The 19,986-nt window shown below is 36.8% G+C and overlaps 5 protein-coding genes across 8 annotated transcripts; 3 read left to right on the top strand and 2 right to left on the bottom strand.

The window, feature by feature from the left end:
* Positions 1–263: 263 nt before the first annotated feature.
* LOC105833341 (microfibrillar-associated protein 1) lies at positions 264–3,107 on the bottom strand. The gene is made up of 2 exons (XM_012675011.3): positions 2,508–3,107; positions 264–1,887 (listed from the first exon to the last, which is right to left on the bottom strand). The coding sequence occupies exons 1-2, from the start codon at positions 2,602–2,604 to the stop codon at positions 611–613; spliced, it is 1,374 nt and encodes a 457-aa protein (XP_012530465.1). The 5' UTR covers positions 2,605–3,107; the 3' UTR covers positions 264–610.
* Positions 3,108–5,130: 2,023 nt separating this feature from the next.
* Positions 5,131–9,208, top strand: LOC105833339. The gene is made up of 5 exons (XM_028192826.2): positions 5,131–5,476; positions 5,717–5,892; positions 6,164–6,322; positions 7,146–7,521; positions 8,730–9,208. Exons 1-5 carry the CDS (start codon positions 5,287–5,289, stop codon positions 8,882–8,884), a joined length of 1,056 nt encoding a protein of 351 aa, XP_028048627.1. The 5' UTR covers positions 5,131–5,286; the 3' UTR covers positions 8,885–9,208.
* Positions 9,209–9,332: 124 nt separating this feature from the next.
* On the top strand, positions 9,333–11,778 carry LOC105833340. The gene is made up of 5 exons (XM_012675009.3): positions 9,333–10,565; positions 10,706–10,923; positions 11,007–11,079; positions 11,157–11,243; positions 11,467–11,778. Exons 1-5 carry the CDS (start codon positions 10,336–10,338, stop codon positions 11,651–11,653), a joined length of 795 nt encoding a protein of 264 aa, XP_012530463.1. The 5' UTR covers positions 9,333–10,335; the 3' UTR covers positions 11,654–11,778.
* Positions 11,296–14,200, bottom strand: LOC105833337. Of its 3 annotated transcripts, none has more exons than XM_012675004.3 (8): positions 14,135–14,200; positions 13,775–14,044; positions 12,925–13,137; positions 12,631–12,812; positions 12,344–12,542; positions 12,093–12,264; positions 11,841–11,997; positions 11,296–11,633 (listed from the first exon to the last, which is right to left on the bottom strand). In XM_012675004.3, the coding sequence occupies exons 2-7, from the start codon at positions 13,976–13,978 to the stop codon at positions 11,888–11,890; spliced, it is 1,080 nt and encodes a 359-aa protein (XP_012530458.1). In that variant the 5' UTR covers positions 13,979–14,044; positions 14,135–14,200; the 3' UTR covers positions 11,296–11,633; positions 11,841–11,887. The 3 variants fall into 3 exon arrangements, with proteins under 3 accessions (XP_012530458.1, XP_012530459.1, XP_012530457.1); XM_012675005.3 differs by having other exon boundaries at positions 14,148–14,165; XM_012675003.3 differs by having other exon boundaries at positions 13,775–14,151.
* A 95-nt stretch (positions 14,201–14,295) lies between these two features.
* On the top strand, positions 14,296–19,935 carry LOC105833335 (ATP-dependent RNA helicase DHX8). Of its 2 annotated transcripts, XM_012675001.3 has the most exons (3): positions 14,296–16,273; positions 17,666–19,045; positions 19,153–19,350. In XM_012675001.3, exons 1-3 carry the CDS (start codon positions 14,465–14,467, stop codon positions 19,198–19,200), a joined length of 3,237 nt encoding a protein of 1,078 aa, XP_012530455.1. In that variant the 5' UTR covers positions 14,296–14,464; the 3' UTR covers positions 19,201–19,350. The 2 variants fall into 2 exon arrangements, with proteins under 2 accessions (XP_012530455.1, XP_012530454.1); XM_012675000.3 differs by having other exon boundaries at positions 17,666–19,935.
* Positions 19,936–19,986: the final 51 nt, after the last annotated feature.

Genomic DNA, 19,986 nt, shown 5'->3' with positions numbered 1-19,986 from the left:
TTGTAGACAAGGCCTTAGAATATTTTGTTTTTATCTTGATAAACTTTTTTTTGCACCAGCCCAATGACTGATATATTACAAAAATATAAGAATTGTATCATAAGAATATATTTAATTTGCTCTTCAAATTTCTAATTGATATTTTTGAAATTATGTATAATGATTTTTCTCTCGTTTCTAGTTTATATACATTTTTAAAATTAATTATACAAAGATGCATTAGTTTGACGTTCCAGTAGTTTTAAGATAAAGAAAGGACAGCATTTCTTCCATAACAGTTATATATTTGATAAAATTAATATTTTTATATGCATGTAATTCCATGTAAAAGAACAAGCTAGTAATGTGATACAAACCGATTCTAATTAGAACCTATATATATATATATATATATATATATATATATATATATATATATATATATATATATATATATAATATATATATATATATATATGTCCATGTATCTCCTAAATAAGTGAATTATATATATTTGCCAAGTGATACCGAATTTGTTTATAAATGTTACGATACAATGTTATATAACTGCTAAATGAAAAAAAGAAATAAAATGATAATAAAAAGTGTGGTTCGTTAGTATTTATACTATTTAATTTTCAGCTTTCCTCTTTTTCAAGGAAGGTCGATCAAAGACTTGCTTCATTCCCGCCGCTTGATGACTATGGAATTTGATATTTTGAGCTGTCTCTGATATCCAAGGTGAATCAAACTGTGTTGTGTCCTGATCTACCAAATGAGTGTACTTGGTTCTGCCGCTGCGTCCGAAATTTTTCACCTGCATGACTTTTGGTAGAATAGTCTTGTCGAAATGGTCCTCTAAAGTCGCGCCGGAGAAGTCACGTTTAAATATAGTATCGTCTTTGTCCAAGTAGAACGCACCACGATGATAGTATTTTTGCAAGAACTTGTACTTTCCTTTGGCCGCCTTATTGGTGATTACCTTGGGATTCAGTCGCGCCTCTTGCCTTCGTTCTTCTTCGGTCATATTACGAATACGCTCGATTTCTAGACGTTCCTTCTCGAGCTGTTCCCTTTCTTCGCGATCTCGTTTTATCCTTTTAAGTTCACGTAGCTTCCACGCTTCGTATTCTACCTCATCGTTTTCATCATCCGTGCAAACATCGTTCAGCTTGTTCTCCTGCTCGGTGTTACCTTTATTGCCGATCTGTGTCTCCTTCCGCACCGTCTCTTCCACCAGCCTCAAAGTTTGCCTTTTTCGTTCCTCGGCCGCTTTCTTGGCCTCGATTTCCGCTTGCTTTTGCCGCATTGCCTCCTTCTCCTTTTCCATCACTGTAATTCTGTCCTTCTTGCGAACGAACACCGGTTTCAATCGCGGTCCAGTCTCCTCTTCGGAGTCCGTGTATTCCTCGTATTCCGAACTCTCCTCTGAGCTCTCGCCCGATCTGTCTTCCTCCTCGCCCTGTATCAGTTCTTCCTCCGTTTCCTTCCTAGATAGCACTCGTTGCTTCAGGGCCTCTCGTCGTTTCTCGATTTCAGAATCTGACAATTCCTCATCCTCAGATGAATCAGAACTTTCCAATTTGATCCTTTCTCGCGTTCTCTCTAACTCTATCTCTATGAGCTCGGGCTCGTGAATGTGTCTGTGTCTCTCCACTCGCACCTCAGTTGGCGCCTCCTTCTGCTGTCGCGTTAATCTTCGCAGACGCGGATCATCCTCGTCTCTACCTCTTGTGTACGAGTGCGAACTGACATCCGCGACGATCTCGTTGTCGTCGTAGCTCTTGTGCACGCGCTTCTCGAGGAAGTCCTCATCTTCTGACTCTTCGTCCGAACTCACCGCTGCATAATCTGGTCGCTTACCAGAAACGTAACGATGTACCTTCACCTTCTTCATAGATAATTCTCCTGTAAATGCAAAACAGTTCTTCAGAAATTCCAATATGCTAAGAAAATATAAATGGCATTATAAACACTGAAGAATAAAAAATAAAACAAATGTCCTTAAAATAAGATGGAAGCAAAGATATTTTTTATAAAATAACGCAAATATCTCTTTTCTTCATTACAAACAAAAATTACCTTCTATTTTTTAATATTTTGCTGTAAATATTTCATCGATTATTTTTATCATACAAACAATTGTATTTTAACTAGGCAACATATGTAATCTATAAATTTACAAATTATAGTAGACATAAATAAATAAATAATTATAAAATGGTAATTATTTTTTTATATCTGCTTAATAAAGGATAAGCGTAAATATATCAGGAGTACACAACAAAGTAATTAACTATATTCTTTGTAAACGCATCTTGTGCTATGACAGAGACCATTTAAATTATGCTTCGATGCTTTGTTTTTATTTTTGAATTCATAAAACATTTTTAAAAATTGCTAAAATTTCTTCTAAAGAAAAAAAGCGCGTAAACGAAGAGAGATATTAATAGTGGTCCGTATTCAGAACGCGCTAACATTTTTGTTAGCGCGTTCCGAATACGGGCCAGTGACTTTAATAAGCTAACCTTTATCGTTTTTCACGGGCACCGCACCCGCGGTACTTTGTATTCCCATGGGTGCGGGCGCTAAGGAATTGTTCGTCACAAAATAGTCCATCATCATTTTGACGCCGTGTTGAGGAACCTATCACTGGAATACTGTAATTAAAGTAACATTCGACTTCACTCGCTGTCTTGTTTCACAATTACGCTATTAACAACAGGACACGAATCAGCATGAATGCCAATGAATGCTTTGAATTCCACTGAACTCCATACTCCGCCGAATGTGAGCGCTCTCTGAACTGTGCATTGATACACACTGACACAGCAGCAAACAACTGCAGTTGGCTAAAAGATTGTCGTATTACCGACATTGATAAAATTAGAGAGCAACGTTATCGATCCGTGAGATTTCAACAGTTTCGATTAATCGATTTACTCTGTTTAAAAATGTTCGCTTTGGATCATGTTCGTTCGAAATAAACACTTTGGATCAAACGCTCATGGCAATATTATACTGCATATGGCAATATATACTACAATATTATACTTTATAACGCAATGTTTGTCACAATTAGGACATTTTTAATTTTCTACAAAAATAAAATCGAGAAAAAAAAATTCTTTCCATTTTTTTTTCGAAAAATATTTTAAAAAATAATGACGAGGTATTTATATCCCATACAGCACATCTTTCAGAAAGTTTTCTGAAAGATATCTGATAAAAGGTATCTTTGAGATATCTTTCAGAAAGCTTTCTGAAACATATGTGTGCTGTGTGGGATGTGCGTGTGCATGTGTTTGCTTAATTTTTTTAAATATAAAAGAAAAAAAATGTTTGCAAAAGTGAAAATCGGAGCGTAAGTAAAAGTATGTAGGAGACGAGTAAGGAGACAAAGCATAAAGACAACTTCTAGAAAGCGAAAATTCGAACAATGGAACATAAAAGAAGCATTAATGGGCTTTTATTGTTCTAGCTGTTTACGCTTTTATCATTCTCCTCTCCGGTTTTTATCGCCAAGTTTTTATTGTTTTTTTTTAATATAAAAAATATTGTAATGATAACAATAATAAACGGATTCAATTAATTATTTAATAACGTTCTTAAATATAAAAGAAATTTCAAAACTATATGACAATAAAGATAAATAAAGTACTGTAATAAATACGGCAAGAAGAAACGGAAAAAAATGTTTTTCCCAAAATTTTCAAGTAAGAACAACATTTTCAAGTAAGAACACTAAAGGGTGAAGTTCCATGGAGCGGATTACGCGGAAGCGGAACGACCGGATGACCAATCACGGATCATTCTGATAGAACTCTTTCAAAAAGATTCCGTCGAAACGGTATACTGTGATTGGTGATCCGCTCGTTTCGCGTAATCCGCTCCATGGGACTTCACCCTAATAGTCGACCGTTTCTTTTTCGCCGTCTAAATAAATTACGTGTGTAAAACAGCGCTTTTGATGTTTTCTTCGCGTAATAAGCTTCAAAACGTAGAAGCGAAGGCGGCGCGAAGTTGACGCTGAATGAATTGCCGAGAATCATCGTCGTGAAGCGAGGCGATTTGGGTGAGACGAATGGCGCCTGGGCCGCGTCAGCATGGGCCGCATTTTCCTCCCTGTTCCTCCCGATACTCGAGCTGCGTTCTATCGCGCCAACGACGAGACCAAGGTAAATCGACATCGTTTCCCAGGCGGATCCAACTCGCCGCCGCGTCCGCCTCGATCCAAACTTGCCGGTCGGCCGAGCCTCGAGCGATCGTGACTCTCTTTCCGATTACGTTCCTATTTTATAATCGCGCAAAAAAACGCGACGAGCCTCTATCGTAATTGCAGATTTAAAAAAGTGATTTCTTCGAGCGTGAAGTTTTAAAAGGCAGTCACAACGAAAATATTACGAAAAAACAACGCTGACTTTGTTTACGTTTCTATCACTCTCCCCTTTACTTCGATTTACGCTTCGATTTTTATTTTTGCTTCGGGTCTCGGGTTTTTCCATGTTTTTTCTCTTTGTTCAATCTTTAAATAACTGCGCTTCGGGAAAAAATAGAAAATTACTGCGATACAAGGTCCCGATAACAGAAGGAGAGGGATTAAAAACGGAACGTAGTTGTCGATGCGTAAATATACACCTGCAGTAATGATCGCCGCAATAATGACCTATAAATAATGACCATAAGAGCGACAAATTATTTATGCCGGCAGGCGTAACCGTTATACTGCCTCAATCATGATCTAAATAGTTCCACATTACTACAATATGTTGTTACTAGCGTAGTCGTTAGTGACAATAAAATATTTATGCAGTAACGTTCCGAGTCGAAGAAAATTATCCCTTTCTCTCTATTAAAATGCGATCTGCTTGTGATTAGAGGAGACTAGCCAGGACCGATATATATTATACCATTAGGTTTTCTTAAACAAATACCTACGGCATCGATAACTTTCATCTACTTGTTAAAAATCAATTTTGAAAAAAATCAACGTTAAAAATTTTTGTTAATATTTAATAAAAATATTTCATAACGTCTGTATTTTAACATTTCCTTAAATTAAATTTTAAAAAGTCGAAATATGTTTCGTATAAAACGATATTTTTAACTAATAGAAAAAACGTTGAAACGTTTAAGTTCTTGTCTAACATTTTCATAACATTTATTAAGTAGTTTTACAAACTATCAATTTTAAGCGTTAATTTTTTTAGCTTACACACACACACATTCTAATAAAAATCGTGTATAAAATTGATTTTATCTGTGTGCATAAATTCAAGTTACAGTCACGAATACGTGGCGCGCACGATGGAGAAGAAGGCCACGGAAAACTCTTCATCGCAAAGCAAGATCGAAGACAATAACCAAGCAGATAAACGACATTTAAGTGCAACATCGCATGATGAAGTTCCAGATACACAGCGGCAGACACAGTTTACCTGTTCTTTATACATTTCGCGTGCCGGCGGCCTTCAAGATCACGAGCATAGAGTCCCAGGTGGGACATGCAATATTTGTCGCATTTTGAAGATAGGAACTACGTTACGCGATTTAATTTATAGTCCATCAGATGCTAATTTATTCAATTTAATTAGTGATGAGATAATTACCGTAACATCTAATTATCAAAATTATATAAAATGTATATCGACTAAAAGCGTAAAAACATTTGAACAATTAAGCAGCATACATCTAAAATTCCATTCACTTTCAGTTCAAATATTTGTTTCTTGTTTAGATTGCGAACTGCTGCAATCTCACTTGGAGGAAGCTATTGCCGCTTCCGAACCGCTGTCAACGTGGCGTGTCTCTGAGACTCCATGTGGTCTTATAGCCGCTTTCGTACGAGAAAACGATGCCGAGAAACTTTTGCAACGCGGCAACTTGGCTCGAGTGTTTGGAGGACCCGTACAAGTAAGTATGACATTTACTTGCTAATTCTATCCGACGCGACGCCTCGAAACGCATTAGAGATATAAGAGATATCGTATAGAAACTCGTGTATTTTGTTGTCTATTTTCTTTCTCTATTCTCTGTTTCATAATCAAGTATTTATTATCATTATTATTATTTGCTTTTGAAGCTATATCGCTAATTTTTTATGCCAATTTTTAATAAAATAATATATTGAAATCATAAGTAAAATTTAAAATATCTTTTGATTCGTATTTTATACTTCCATCAGGTAGCGCGATTCTCGGCAAGAGATTCCCGATATCGCCAAGCCGTGCTTCTGAAAGATGTGCCATGGGCTATACCTTTGCAGGATATAAATTCGGCTCTAACGAAGCAGGGAATAGTCGCTGGAAATGTCGAGCGTACTCGACATTTTGTTCGAGTAGAGGTGCTTATTTTCTACTTTAATTCGCCTAATAACACCTTATCATCTCTATTTTGAGAATACAAATACATCAGTTTACAACAATAAAACAATTATTTCCTATCGGACATAAAATTTAATATGAACATGTCAATTGAAATACGCAGACTGCATCATTATTTAAATTCGTAAACCAGTTCTCATAATGGAGTTCTGTAAAGTAGCTAATAAGGTATGCGCTTAACCGGTTTTGAAAGTCAACTTTCCAAACGTCTCATTAGCAGTCAGTAATATTTATAATAAAAAACTAAGACAAATGTGAAGATAAAGAACGAAACAAGTCGTACATAATTGCTTAAAATATGAACAAATATAACATATTGCAAATATGAAAATTGACAGTTAAAAACTATATATCATTTTTATCTTTCTTTACTGTGTTAAGAAATATCCGAGTGCCCCATGTATCAATTTATCTTTGTTCGCCGATAAAAAAAAAGATTAAATAATACATAGAGGAACCTAGTAAACAACGTTATTATTATGCAATAATATTCTATAACATGTAACGTTTTTAAATATATATAGTTCTTAATTTTGTATACAATGTTATTATGAAAAATATTTGAGTATAAAAATTTTTGAATATAAAAATAATATTTCTCCACTGTAAAATTTAAAAATATTAGGTTGAGGAATAACAATTCAAGAACATTTCCAAGTCATAATATTTATAAAATCTACATAAAATCAATGTTTTAAAAGATTGATTTAATATGTTTTTGGCTTACACAAAAAATCAGGTAATTCAGGTTTAGGAAATTTTTGTTCTTTTATGTTGTTTTAGGTTTTTGACGCGGGACATTACGAAGCCTTGCTGCGTCAAGGTCTGAACTTTTTCGAGGTGGCTCGTTTCAGTGCCATTCCAGAACGCTGGTGGCGTGGCAACGGCTGCGGCAGTACCGCATTCTCGTCCGGTTTACCCTCGCGATACGTACCGGTGAACGACGGGAGCAATATCCTAGAAGCGCACCGGGCCAACGCATCTCAAACGATGGACAGCGTGTTACAATGTTACCGGTGTCAGGGTTTCTGGCACATGGCCGCCAATTGCCGGCACTTACCACGCTGCGTCCGCTGCGGCGAACCGCACAGCGTCGAGTTTTGCCCAAGGCCGCGCAACAACCCTATATGCTGCCATTGCTCCGGGCCTCACCATGCCGGTAGAATCTTTTCTCCATCGAAGATTTCTATCGAGTCTCTGCTATCACTCGTTTCATCACGGGAAAAATGTTTCATATAAAAACACATATAAATATATGTGAAATATGTCCATATATGTTTATATTATAAGTTTCCTTTCTTTTGTTTAAAAGTTTTGTTTGATATAAAAAAATAATAGTCATACTGAAAAGAAACTGATTTGAAAAATAATTTTTGCATTACTTTTTTTAAAAAAGCTAAGTTTAAAAAATTGTCCATAGATAATCATATATATTCCGGAATATATATAATTATATATGGACAATTTTTCATACTTAGCTTTTTTAAAAAAAGCAATGCGAAAATTATTTTTTAAATTAGTTTCTATCTTTTCAGTATGACTATTATTTTTTTATATCAAACAAAACTTTTACAAAAAAAGGAAACTACTATAAACATATATGGACATATTTTATATATATTTATATATGTTTTTATATGAAACGTTTTTTTCCGGTCATCAACCTCTTGCAAATATTCATTACTATGTTTACAAGAAAAATTAACGAACAAAGCAGTATTATTCATGTATATAAATGTATTGTATTTAAAAAAATCTCTTACCTATGTACTTAAATATATTTTTTATATTTGTATCCATCAAATTGTACAGCTTCAGCAATTACATGAGTAATCGCTTTGTTAGCTCTCTTTTATCGATAAATATATGTTAATCAAATGATTATGCAAAGTGCTCAACAGCTGGAAAGCGGAAGATATTAGCAGGTCAGAAAAGTTGATTTCTCGTCATTTAAAAAAATATGTGAAATGTGAAAGTCTACTATGATTCATTCCGGAAATCGAATTGCAACATAGAAGAAATTATGATTCACGCAAATCACTTTGTGATAACGAATATTCCGTTCGTTAATCATAAAGGTATAATGTTGAGCATTTTGTGACAGAAAGTATTTAAAAAAAAAGAGTTAATTTCTTATCGTAACATGTGGAACTTAATTAGAATTTACTCCAAGGATCGAGTCAAAACTTCTACCTACTTGTATAACAAATTACTTGGTCTCAAACTGCCTTATACTTAAGTCGTAATAACAAATTATTTCTATTACCATTCTATCATCTATCACCGAAGTTCATGTGTATTACTGAAATAAGCAATGCGTTATTCGTACGCGGCACGACTATAATGCTTTTCAATTTTTTATTACAGGATATAGACAGTGTCCAGTCAGATTGCAGCTGTCTAACGCAACTCCTGTGAGCATCATGTTGAGCACGACTCGCACGGGGGGAGTTCAATATCCAGCGAATGCTACGACCAAGTCAAACCCTTCGTGCCACTCTTTGAGACAAGGCCACTGTTAAACACCGTTGTTTACCGAGCAAAATTATAGAGAAGCGTCGGCCTCATTAGCATCTTTTTTTCGAAATGTCAAGTGGAAGCGCGTTATTTATCTCTCAGCATTACATAATAATTTGTCACGAGCTAAGAGTGAAATTTGCAATGTCATTCCAAATATGTGGGCACATGTTGATAGCATTATCATCATATATATATAAAAACGTTCTTCTATAAACAAGACCGCGAAAAAATTCGTATAATTTATGTTTTATATCACAAACTACAAGTTTTTAAAAAAAATTTTTAACGCTATTGCTTTTTAAGACACTATTGTGTTTTACGTTTTTCTAGATTTTTATATGCAAAATACATATATATTTTTATAAATATATCAAATGTCTTTTAGCAAATTTTGCAATCGCAAGAAAATCTGATGCTTTTCCCTTTCCTTTTCTTCCATTTTTTTTTAAATTCTATGAACTTGCAGATACTGTAAAGCGTGAAATCGCTTTACAGTATCTGCAGTTTTGTTCCACTTTCTTCGTCCTAGTCCTACGAATGTAGGTCTCCCCACTAACGTTTGTCGCTGCTACCACCAAGTTATATCCCAAGATCGTGAGGAGAGGGAAGTTATACCATGCGGGTGTCATACACAAGTCTTTCGATCGGCTACTAGTCCGGTCTGTCCATGTATGACCGATGGATGGGCACGTTGTAATTATAGACACACCGCTTATGTGCGACAAGTTCGACCAATCCATCGGTTCTCGCGAATGTGAACGGTATCGATCAAGTTAAGGGTGTTAACTTCATTTTTTTATAAATCATTTTTGTGTAAAGTTAGAAAATATCTCTATAAAATTTCTCTTCCGTAAAAATTTGTATATGTGCCAAATAATATTCGGTTCCGTACGAGGTAAACGTTTCGAAGGTATAATAATTCATTATATGAGTGTTTCTTTTCTTGTTTTAGAATCTTTAAAAGATTCTAAAGTTCGTTGTAGTTCCGTAAATAACTAGATAGACTTTTTCGTTTGTATGAAGAGAAATAAAAAATATTGCGCATCGCAAAGACGATTCTGAATATAGATATGAAGAATTTATGGAAATATAAAACTACGTAATGTGCGACGATTACAAACGTGCTGGGTTGTGCGCATTCGTTTATGCGACACACAGCCTTGTGGCACAGTTGTCTAAAAGCACATATTATTTTCAAATAATTAACAAGTGGGGCGAAGATATGTCCCACATCTACAACAGATCAACGATTATTGATTAATGACGCATAAATCTCAGAGTGCAGATCTCCGTAGACTCTAGACTCCAATATATTTTTCGTATATTTGTTAGTTTCAATACTTAATTTAGTTTAGGAAACTTTTTACGCTATCTATTAGTCATCTGGACTCCGCGTTACGCTAAAGTAATAGCATAACAAAACGAAAAAAAGATCAATAGTTTGAAGGAAAAGATGTATTCGGTGTGCTTGACGGTTTTCCTCGTCGTGTCAATATGTAGCTTAACCGCTCAGCAGCCAACGTTCTTCAGAAGCACATTTAAGGGGTTGACCGGCCTTCCCTCAAGCGCTGTCGCGCTCAGGAAAGATGAAATACGAGCTGTTTATTATCACGAGCAGACAGTGGCGGTGGTCGATCTTGGTCCGAGAAATGAACTACACGATTGTAATATAATTGAAGTATAGTAAGTGGTGTCGCTACAGTAATAAAAGCCGCCATTCAATTAGATTGGATTGAAACCGGTTCTTAACGGCTATATGTTTAATAATTAGTTTTCTTCTACAATTTTGCGCAATCTTTGACACGCATCACTGACTCTTTCAGCGAGCCGTCCGAGGCTATAGAAGTTTTGCAAAACTTGTCTATGACTGTACGTCCGCAAATAGTATCCTTCCAGGAGATAACGAGACTCATGCAACAATGCGAATTGTTGGATGGATTACAGGTGGAGGCCACGTCCACTTTGCCTCCCACAAATGCACTGAGCAGAGGAACCCGCATAGCCGCAAGTTCCATAACTCTATTCTCCGGTATTCTACCAGGTTAATCGTTTATATAATCTTCAAACATTCACATTTTCACAGAATTGCAAAATTTGCTAACAAAAGCTAAATATATGCTCCAGGCACAAAATGGTGCGGCACGGGCGATATAGCCGAAAACTATCATGATTTAGGCGATTTACCTCACATCGACAGGTTGCTTTTGAATTACAGTCTCAAGTTCCCCATAATTTCCCAATTTTCGAAATGAGATAAATCCTTATGCTTTTCAGATGTTGCCGCAATCACGATCTTTGTCCAATAAAAGTACGAGCTCAGCAAACCCGATACAACCTTACTAACTATTCTCTATACACTAAGTAAGATCTTTAAAAAAATTCACAAAAATAGTTATTTCGTTTTAATAAAAAATTTTAGTGCGTCTTTAAATTAATCACATATATAATATTAATTAAATATATTACGTTATATAATATTAATTATTAAACTTTCTCATCACACACACACATGCTTAACAATTTCCAAAATTATCTATAGCTGTTAGCTGTCTCTGTAAGGCCTCAAATGTTTAACTTTTTACAGGTCACATTGTACTTGCGATCAATTGCTTTATCAATGTTTAAAAACTGCTAACCATCCAACGGCGAATTTGATGGGACAAATATACTTCAATATCGTCAAAGTGCCGTGTATAGAAGACATAGGAAGAAATCGATATTCTTCTTCGGACTCATTAAGAAAATTTGTACCTGTAAAAAGGGTATATTAATTACGAGATATTAACAGCATATATAATGTACTATGTTAAAAAATTTAATATATATGCTCCATCATTTATCAGTGATAAATAATATTAATATTTAATATTGTATATTACAAAATGAAAGGACTATAAATATATTTTTATACTTGCGTCATATAATTTATAAATTAAAATTTTTATAATCATAATATACCTTTTATTTAAAAAAATGTCATTCTAAGTTTTAATATACACTGGCATTCATACAGAATTTTCAACTGCGGAAAAAGCTTGATTCAGTGCTGATAGAAAAGGTATAAGATCTCTTACATTTTTACCAATACTAGACAATCTATGATTATACAAATTCCCTGTAACAATTTATTAGAACAATTAGATCTCTCACACATATTTTATTCTCATTCTACATCTTTTATATAAAAAAATAGGAAGATTGTATAGTTACCTATTAACCACAAAGTTTCTCTTCTAATGTGCATATAAGGATGCGATAATAATTTATTCAATAAAAGATGCAAATCTTCATTTGAATATTTTGGATTACTCAAAAGAACGTTCACTTTATCTTCGCAAGAATTATGCAATGTGTTAGCTAATATACGTATGGATGCTGTAATCTAAAATAAAAAGGATTGCAAATGTGATTCTTAATATTGTAAAAATATCGTAATTTTGTAATATAAGAAAAAAACAAACCTTGCTGACTTGAATTATTCCATCTGAATTGGAAACTGTTAAATAAAGATAATCAACAACTTGTGGCAGAATAACATGCAAGTGTCCAGAGCACATCGATGAAGAAGATAATAAAGCTAATAACCAAATATAATTCGGATTTTCATATAACAGATTTCGCTTTATGATAGCTTGTGCAAGCTCCGACATTTCATTTTCTCTGCAAATATTAGAAATGAATAAAATTCTCTTTTGTAAATTTTATTTACTTTGTATTATAATGTGCAAAAGTAGATGTATGTACTTACGATATTTTATAAAATCCCACATATACATAATGTAAGAGTGCATATATTACAGAAGGAAGAATTGAATCGTCGCAATTGTGCAACAGTAAAATTATATATTTCAGGCAATGTTGCGCATGCAAGATAGAGAAAGCTTTATCACTTCCTGCAACTAAATTACCAATTGTCCAAATGCAAACATCCTAATAAAACATAAACACATATACTTCAAATTTATAACAAAGTTTACTTCATGTCACATTGTCTTTTACACATTTTTATTGTATTTTTAAGAGAAACATTAGAGAAACTCACCAGCAACGCATAATTTAAACTTTCTAATTTGATAACCAGATATGAAATAATTGCTTTACCCAATGCCGTGCATGCTTTCGTATTTCCCAGAGCAATATTACAACAACAGTTGGCTGCATATAATTGAAGAGTTGGATTGTTACTGGACAAGTCACGCACTAAGCTTGATAAGCTTTGATCCACTTTTAAAAAGGCATTTATGTTTTCTTCCGACTGTACAAAAAAATGTAAGAAATTATGTAGTATTATTCGCTACTTGCATTTTTATGTAACCAATAAACAGAATAAGCAAATATTTTTTTTAAATTAAATAAAGTTAAAGTTAATAATAAAGTTAAACTTATAATATAAATTTAATGTAATTATTAATTAAAAATTGATTAAAAAACTCAGTTAAAAATTGTGTTAAGATTAAATTAAATAAGAATTAATTTTAAAAAGCATTGCATTAAATTAGAATGTTGTAATTTTTAAAATTAGATTATTCTAAATAACAATTACAAAATGACCAAATAAATTTAATATTTTATCTGTAAATTATGTTTACATAAAATAATAAAGAAATATTGTCTTATGGAGATATTTCTTTTTTATATATACATTTTTAATAAAAATTTAATAAATTTTATTTAAAATTAACTAAGTTAAAAGTTATTTACTTTTTAACTTTAATTAATTTCAAACAATTTAATTTTAAACTTCAACTCTAACATTTTAATTTTAAGTTCAAATTATTAACTTCTTGACTTTATTATCTCTTATTTAATTTTGAACTTTTCGACTAGCTATCTAATCCGCAATTTATAAGACATTTGATAAGAGATTACTCCAAAGAGAAATACCTACATACCTGAATAAGAGCATTGGGCAAATATCTATAATCCACGAGGGGCAATCGTTTCTTTTTGAGAAGCCTCAACTTCTCATCGACGAATTCGACGGAAAATGATTCAATTCCTGGACACTCCCCCAAATTGGTGCGACTCTTGTTCCAGGCGGACACGCGATCTTCCCTTCTTTTTGTCAAGGCAGCCTCTCTCAATTCCGTTCGCATATTTTCGATTCTGACACTGTCATTCGAACGAAGTGTCGAGGTTTCGTCCCTTTGCTCGCCGATAGCCTGCATTTCAAACGAAGTTTTGTTAGCTTCTTATTATGCGTAAATAAACTGAACTCGTCACAGCATCCAAATTTTTTGAACGAAACGGACTGAATAACCTCACCAAACCTCACTTTTTTCTCGTGACACCGCGTTTACTAACATTGCAACTGTCTTACCGACTGCGCTCTTGCCAGCTTTTTGCGCAATAATACATAGACGAGATCTACATTACTGACATACAACTTCGTGACGAATGTCTCAAGATTTCAAGAAAACAGACGTAGGCGGCACTGGCGACGGCGCGGACAGCAAAGAGGTTAATTGGAGGTTAGACGCCGTTGTGGTGTCAATTCATATCAAAAATATTTCAATAACAAAAATTAAGAAGTGTGTTTACGAAGCATCTCGTAGCTACATTGAGCTACATAGCAGAAAAAGATGGAGGAAGTTACGAAGCTGGAACACCTGTCTCTGGTGTCGAAAATCTGCACGGAGTTGGAGAATCACCTGGGATTGAACGACAAGGACTTGGCTGAGTTCATTGTACATCTGGCCGAAAAAAATAACACATTTCCCGCGTTCAAGAAGGTACTAATTGAGAACGGAGCGGAGTTCTCCGACTCCTTTATGGCCAATCTTCTCAGGATAATACAGCACATGAAACCGACGAAAGCGTCCACCGACAAACCGTCCAAGTCTATAAGCAAGCAGGACGAATTAGCATTGAAGTTTCCAGCGCTTGCGTTACCAAATGAAAATCCACGTGATTCCGAGACCAACGACGCCAAGGATGAGGACATCGTCAATGATGTTATGGCTTCCCTAGAAGCGTTCGCGCCGTCTAATAAGAAAAAGTCGACGAACACCGAGAAGAATAACGGTAAGCTTGACAGTGACGAGAAAAAGAGTAAACGAGGAAGGAGAAGCAGGAGCAGATCGAGGGACAGATCCAAACGACACAGATCCAGATCCAGATCATCGAATCGGAAGGAGAGACGGCACAGATCTAGGACGCGGTCCAGGTCGCGGACGCGTCACAGATCGCGCGACCGAACGCACAGAAGACGCTCCAGGTCCCGGGAGCGCAGGGGCTCACCCGGAGCCCGCGATCGCAGAGACGCGAGACACTCGAGGAAACGCGACCGATCCAGATCCAGATCCACGGAGGAGATTCCACTCTCCGCAGAGCCGGAGGTGGGTAAGATTTACGCCGGCAAGGTCGCAAACATTGTGCCGTTCGGCTGTTTTGTCCAGCTGGAAGGTTTAAGGCGTCGTTGGGAGGGCCTGGTTCATATCTCTCAATTGAGACGGGAAGGCCGAGTGGCGAACGCGAGCGACGTGGTCTCCCGGGGGCAGAAGGTCCTAGTGAAGGTCCTCAGCGTCGGTGGGCAGAAGGTGTCTCTCAGCATGAAGGACGTCGATCAGGAAACTGGAAAGGATTTAAATCCAGTGATACCGATCGCGAAGGCGGACGAGGACGAGAAGCACTTGCGTAATCCGGACAGACCTACCTCTCTGCTGGAGCTTCAGGGTAACTACGACGAGGACGAGACGTATTCGAGGAAGCGCGTGCAACGTCTCTCGTCGCCAGAGAAGTGGGAGATCAAGCAGATGCTGGCCGCGTCGTGCATCGACAGAAGTGAGTTGCCGGAGTTCGACACGGAGACTGGAATCCTGCCACGAGAGGATGACGAAGAGGAGGACGTAGAGATCGAGCTTGTCGAAGAGGAGCCACCGTTCCTGCATGGTCACGGCCGAACTCTCGGCGACCTCAGCCCCGTGAGGATAGTAAAGAATCCGGACGGCTCGCTAGCGCAGGCGGCGATGATGCAGAGCGCTCTGGCAAAGGAGCGGAGAGAACAGAAGATGTTGCAGCGCGAGCAGGAGATGGATTCCGTGCCCACTGGTCTGAACAAGAACTGGATAGACCCACTGCCAGACGCAGAGAGTCGCACGCTGGCGGCAAACATGCGCGGCATCGGTTTACAGACGCAGGATCTGCCCGAGTGGAAGAAGCACGTGATAGGCGGTAAGAAGTCGTCGTTCGGCAAGAAGACCAATTTAACGCTATTGGAGCAGCGTCAGAGCTTGCCGATTTACAAGCTGCGCGACGATTTGGTGAAAGCCGTGACGGACAATCAAATCTTGATCGTAATCGGGGAGACCGGCTCGGGCAAGACGACGCAGATCACGCAGTACCTGGCGGAGGCTGGTTTCACCGCGCGCGGCAAAATCGGTTGCACACAGGTATTCTATACTTTAGAAGTATACATAGACTACATTTTTGAACATTTATCAAAGATCTTTTTCAATAAAGTATAATATATTGAATACTTTTTTCAGAAGAGGATATTTTTTAAAAATTATATATTTTTCAGTTTTTCTCCCTTTTGGGGAGATTAATTACTAAAGGGCATAGCGGAATAAGCAGGTGAAATCTGCCCCCGCACTAATCGAGCTCAAATTGATATCATTAGGTGGCACTCTTGAGATATAAAACTTCCCCAAATATTAGCTACAAAATTGCATTTTTGGGGGAGTTATGGAGGGGGAAAGAAAAATAAAGAAAGTGGTTTTTTTAGAAAATGGTTGAACCGATTTTAATGAAAAAAATATATGTTGTAAACATCGTTTAGACAAGTTTAAGAAAATTTTAAGTAATTTTTGTGGTTAAAAAAAAAACCGATAAAAAAATTATTGAATTTTTTATGAATTTTTTGGGGAGTGATAGTTCTGAGATACCACTTTTATATTTTCACAAAAACATCTCTAGATTTTCTTCTTTAACACATATTTTTTTCAAATTAATCGGAGTGGTGGAACATGGTTAAAAATAATAATTCACACCGCGCCGCGGCGCACGGCGATTGTTGTCATGTTGAACTTACATACTAGTTGGCAGTGTTGCAATGTTTAGTTGCTAAGAAAAATTATGATACAATAATATAAAATATAATAACACATATAATATTTATATAATAAAATTTATATTATTATATCATAATTTTTCTTAGCAACTAAACATTGCAACACTGCAACTAGTATGTAAGTTCAACATGACAACAATCGCTGTGCGCCGCGGCGCGGTCGCCCAGCCGGCGCGGCGCGGCACGGCGGCGCGGTGTGAATTATTATTTTTAACCATGTTCCACCACTCCGATTGATTTGAAAAAAATATGTGTTAAAAAAGAAAATCTAGAGATGTTTTTGTGAAAATATAAAAGTGGTATCTCAGAACTATCACTCCCCAAAAAATTCATAAAAAATTCAATAATTTTTTTATCGGGTTTTTTTTAACCACAAAAATTACTTAAAATTTTCTTAACCTTGTCTAAACGATGTTTACAACATTTTTTTTTTTCATTAAAATCGGTCCAACCATTTTCGAAAAAAACCACTTTCTTTATTTTTCTTTCCCCTTCTATAACTCCCCAAAAAATGCAATTTTGTAGCTAATATTTGGGGAAGTTTTACATCTCAAGGGTGCCAACTAATGATATCAATTTGAGCTCGATTAGTGCAGGGGCAGATTTTACCTGCTTACTCCGTTATGCCCTTTATTAAATAAATACATTTTTTCTTGATAACATTTAATAAGATGACATAAGAAAGATTTCTTTATTATTTTTTCTTTTTTAGCCAAGACGTGTTGCCGCTATGAGCGTGGCTAAGAGAGTGGCAGAGGAGTTTGGCTGCTGTTTGGGCCAGGAAGTGGGCTATACCATCCGTTTTGAAGATTGCACCGGGCCGGAGACCAGCATCAAATATATGACGGACGGTATGTTGCTGCGTGAATGCTTGATGGACCTTGACTTGAAAACGTATTCGGTAATTATGTTGGACGAGGCGCACGAGCGCACGATACACACGGATGTGCTGTTCGGCCTATTGAAGCAGGCAGTGGGTCGTAGACCTGATCTCAAGCTGATCGTCACCAGCGCTACTCTAGATGCGGTTAAATTCTCGCAGTACTTCTTTGAGGCGCCGATTTTTACCATACCCGGCCGTACATTCGAGGTCGAGGTAATGTACACGAAGGAACCAGAGACTGATTACCTGGATGCCGCATTGATCACCGTTATGCAGATCCATCTGCGTGAACCGCCAGGTGACATCCTACTTTTCCTTACTGGTCAGGAGGAGATTGATACCGCCTGCGAGATCCTTTACGAACGTATGAAGTCTCTGGGTCCGGACGTACCAGAACTAATTATTCTTCCGGTTTACTCGGCTTTGCCCTCAGAGATGCAAACTAGAATATTTGAACCAGCGCCGCCTGGCTCACGCAAAGTCGTCATTGCCACGAACATCGCCGAAACCAGCTTGACGATCGACGGTATATATTACGTCGTCGATCCGGGCTTTGTTAAACAGAAAGTCTACAATTCCAAGACAGGCATGGACAGTCTTATAGTGACGCCGATTAGCCAAGCGGCGGCAAAACAGAGAAGCGGAAGAGCCGGCAGAACCGGACCAGGAAAGTGTTATCGTCTTTACACCGAGCGAGCTTATAGAGACGAAATGCTGCCCACGCCAGTCCCGGAGATACAGCGTACGAATTTGGCCACTACTGTGTTGCAACTGAAGACTATGGGCATCAATGATCTTCTACATTTTGATTTTATGGATGCGCCACCAGTGGAATCACTGATTATGGCATTGGAATCGTTGCACAGCTTAAGCGCTCTCGACAATGAGGGCTTACTGACGCGATTGGGTCGACGTATGGCGGAATTTCCGCTAGAACCAAATCTATCAAAAATGTTAATTATGAGCGTGCACCTTCAGTGCTCTGATGAGATTCTGACTATCGTCAGTATGTTGTCCGTACAAAATGTCTTCTATCGACCGAAGGACAAACAGGCCTTAGCCGATCAGAAGAAAGCAAAGTTCAATCAACCTGAGGGTGATCACTTGACTCTACTAGCGGTTTATAATTCATGGAAAAACAATAAGCTGAGCAATGCTTGGTGTTACGAGAACTTTGTGCAGATAAGGACATTGAAGCGTGCCCAAGATGTACGTAAGCAATTGCTGGGCATAATGGACAGGCATAAATTAGATGTAGTATCGGCCGGTAAGAACACAGTGCGTATACAGAAAGCTGTGTGCTCTGGATTTTTCAGAAATGCGGCGAAGAAAGATCCACAGGAGGGATACAGAACGTTGGTTGACAGCCAAGTGGTGTACATTCATCCGAGTAGTGCATTGTTCAATCGCCAGCCGGAATGGGTGATCTATCACGAATTGGTGCAAACTACCAAGGAATATATGAGAGAAGTGACGACGATTGATCCGAAGTGGCTGGTGGAATTTGCACCTGCATTCTTCAAGTTCAGCGATCCAACTAAACTTAGCAAGTTTAAAAAGAATCAAAGACTGGAGCCACTCTACAACAAATACGAAGAGCCGAACGCGTGGAGGATATCGCGAGTTCGCAGGCGACGTAACTAAAGAATACGCTTATATTCTATGTAACTATTGTTCCATCATAGTGATTCGATTTGTGCGTACTTGACGGTTCAATTTTCCGAAAGCTTTAGTGATGTAGAACAGTCAATTACATCTCTCAAAACAGTGTTTTTATCGTTTTTATGCAGCTGCTGCTTACACTTATAATGACAAGACAGAAAACATTCACGGAGACAGAAAATATTTTTATTTTGCACATGTAACAGATAGCATTCTTGATACATGTAAGAAAAATACTCTTTGTTACTAGGAAGTAAGGGAAACAGCTAATGATATCGTGAAGATACTGAATTAATTTCATTATATAACGATAAAAATGTAATGCAATCATTGGAATCGTGTACAATAATGCAGTTATAAAAAGAGGATTATTTAGTCAAGTCTCTGTGATGTACATATTTGTGTAAATATTGTAAATATATAATCATACTCATTTAGATCTCTATAGTTTTGAATATTTATCAAAGATTTTTTTCGATGAAATATAA

This window comes from Monomorium pharaonis, chromosome 3 (assembly GCF_013373865.1).
Source record: "Monomorium pharaonis isolate MP-MQ-018 chromosome 3, ASM1337386v2, whole genome shotgun sequence".
Classification (NCBI taxonomy): Eukaryota; Metazoa; Arthropoda; class Insecta; order Hymenoptera; family Formicidae; genus Monomorium; species Monomorium pharaonis.
The sequence above is the reverse complement of the archived record's forward strand: the minus strand, read 5'-3'. Positions and strand labels throughout refer to the sequence as shown.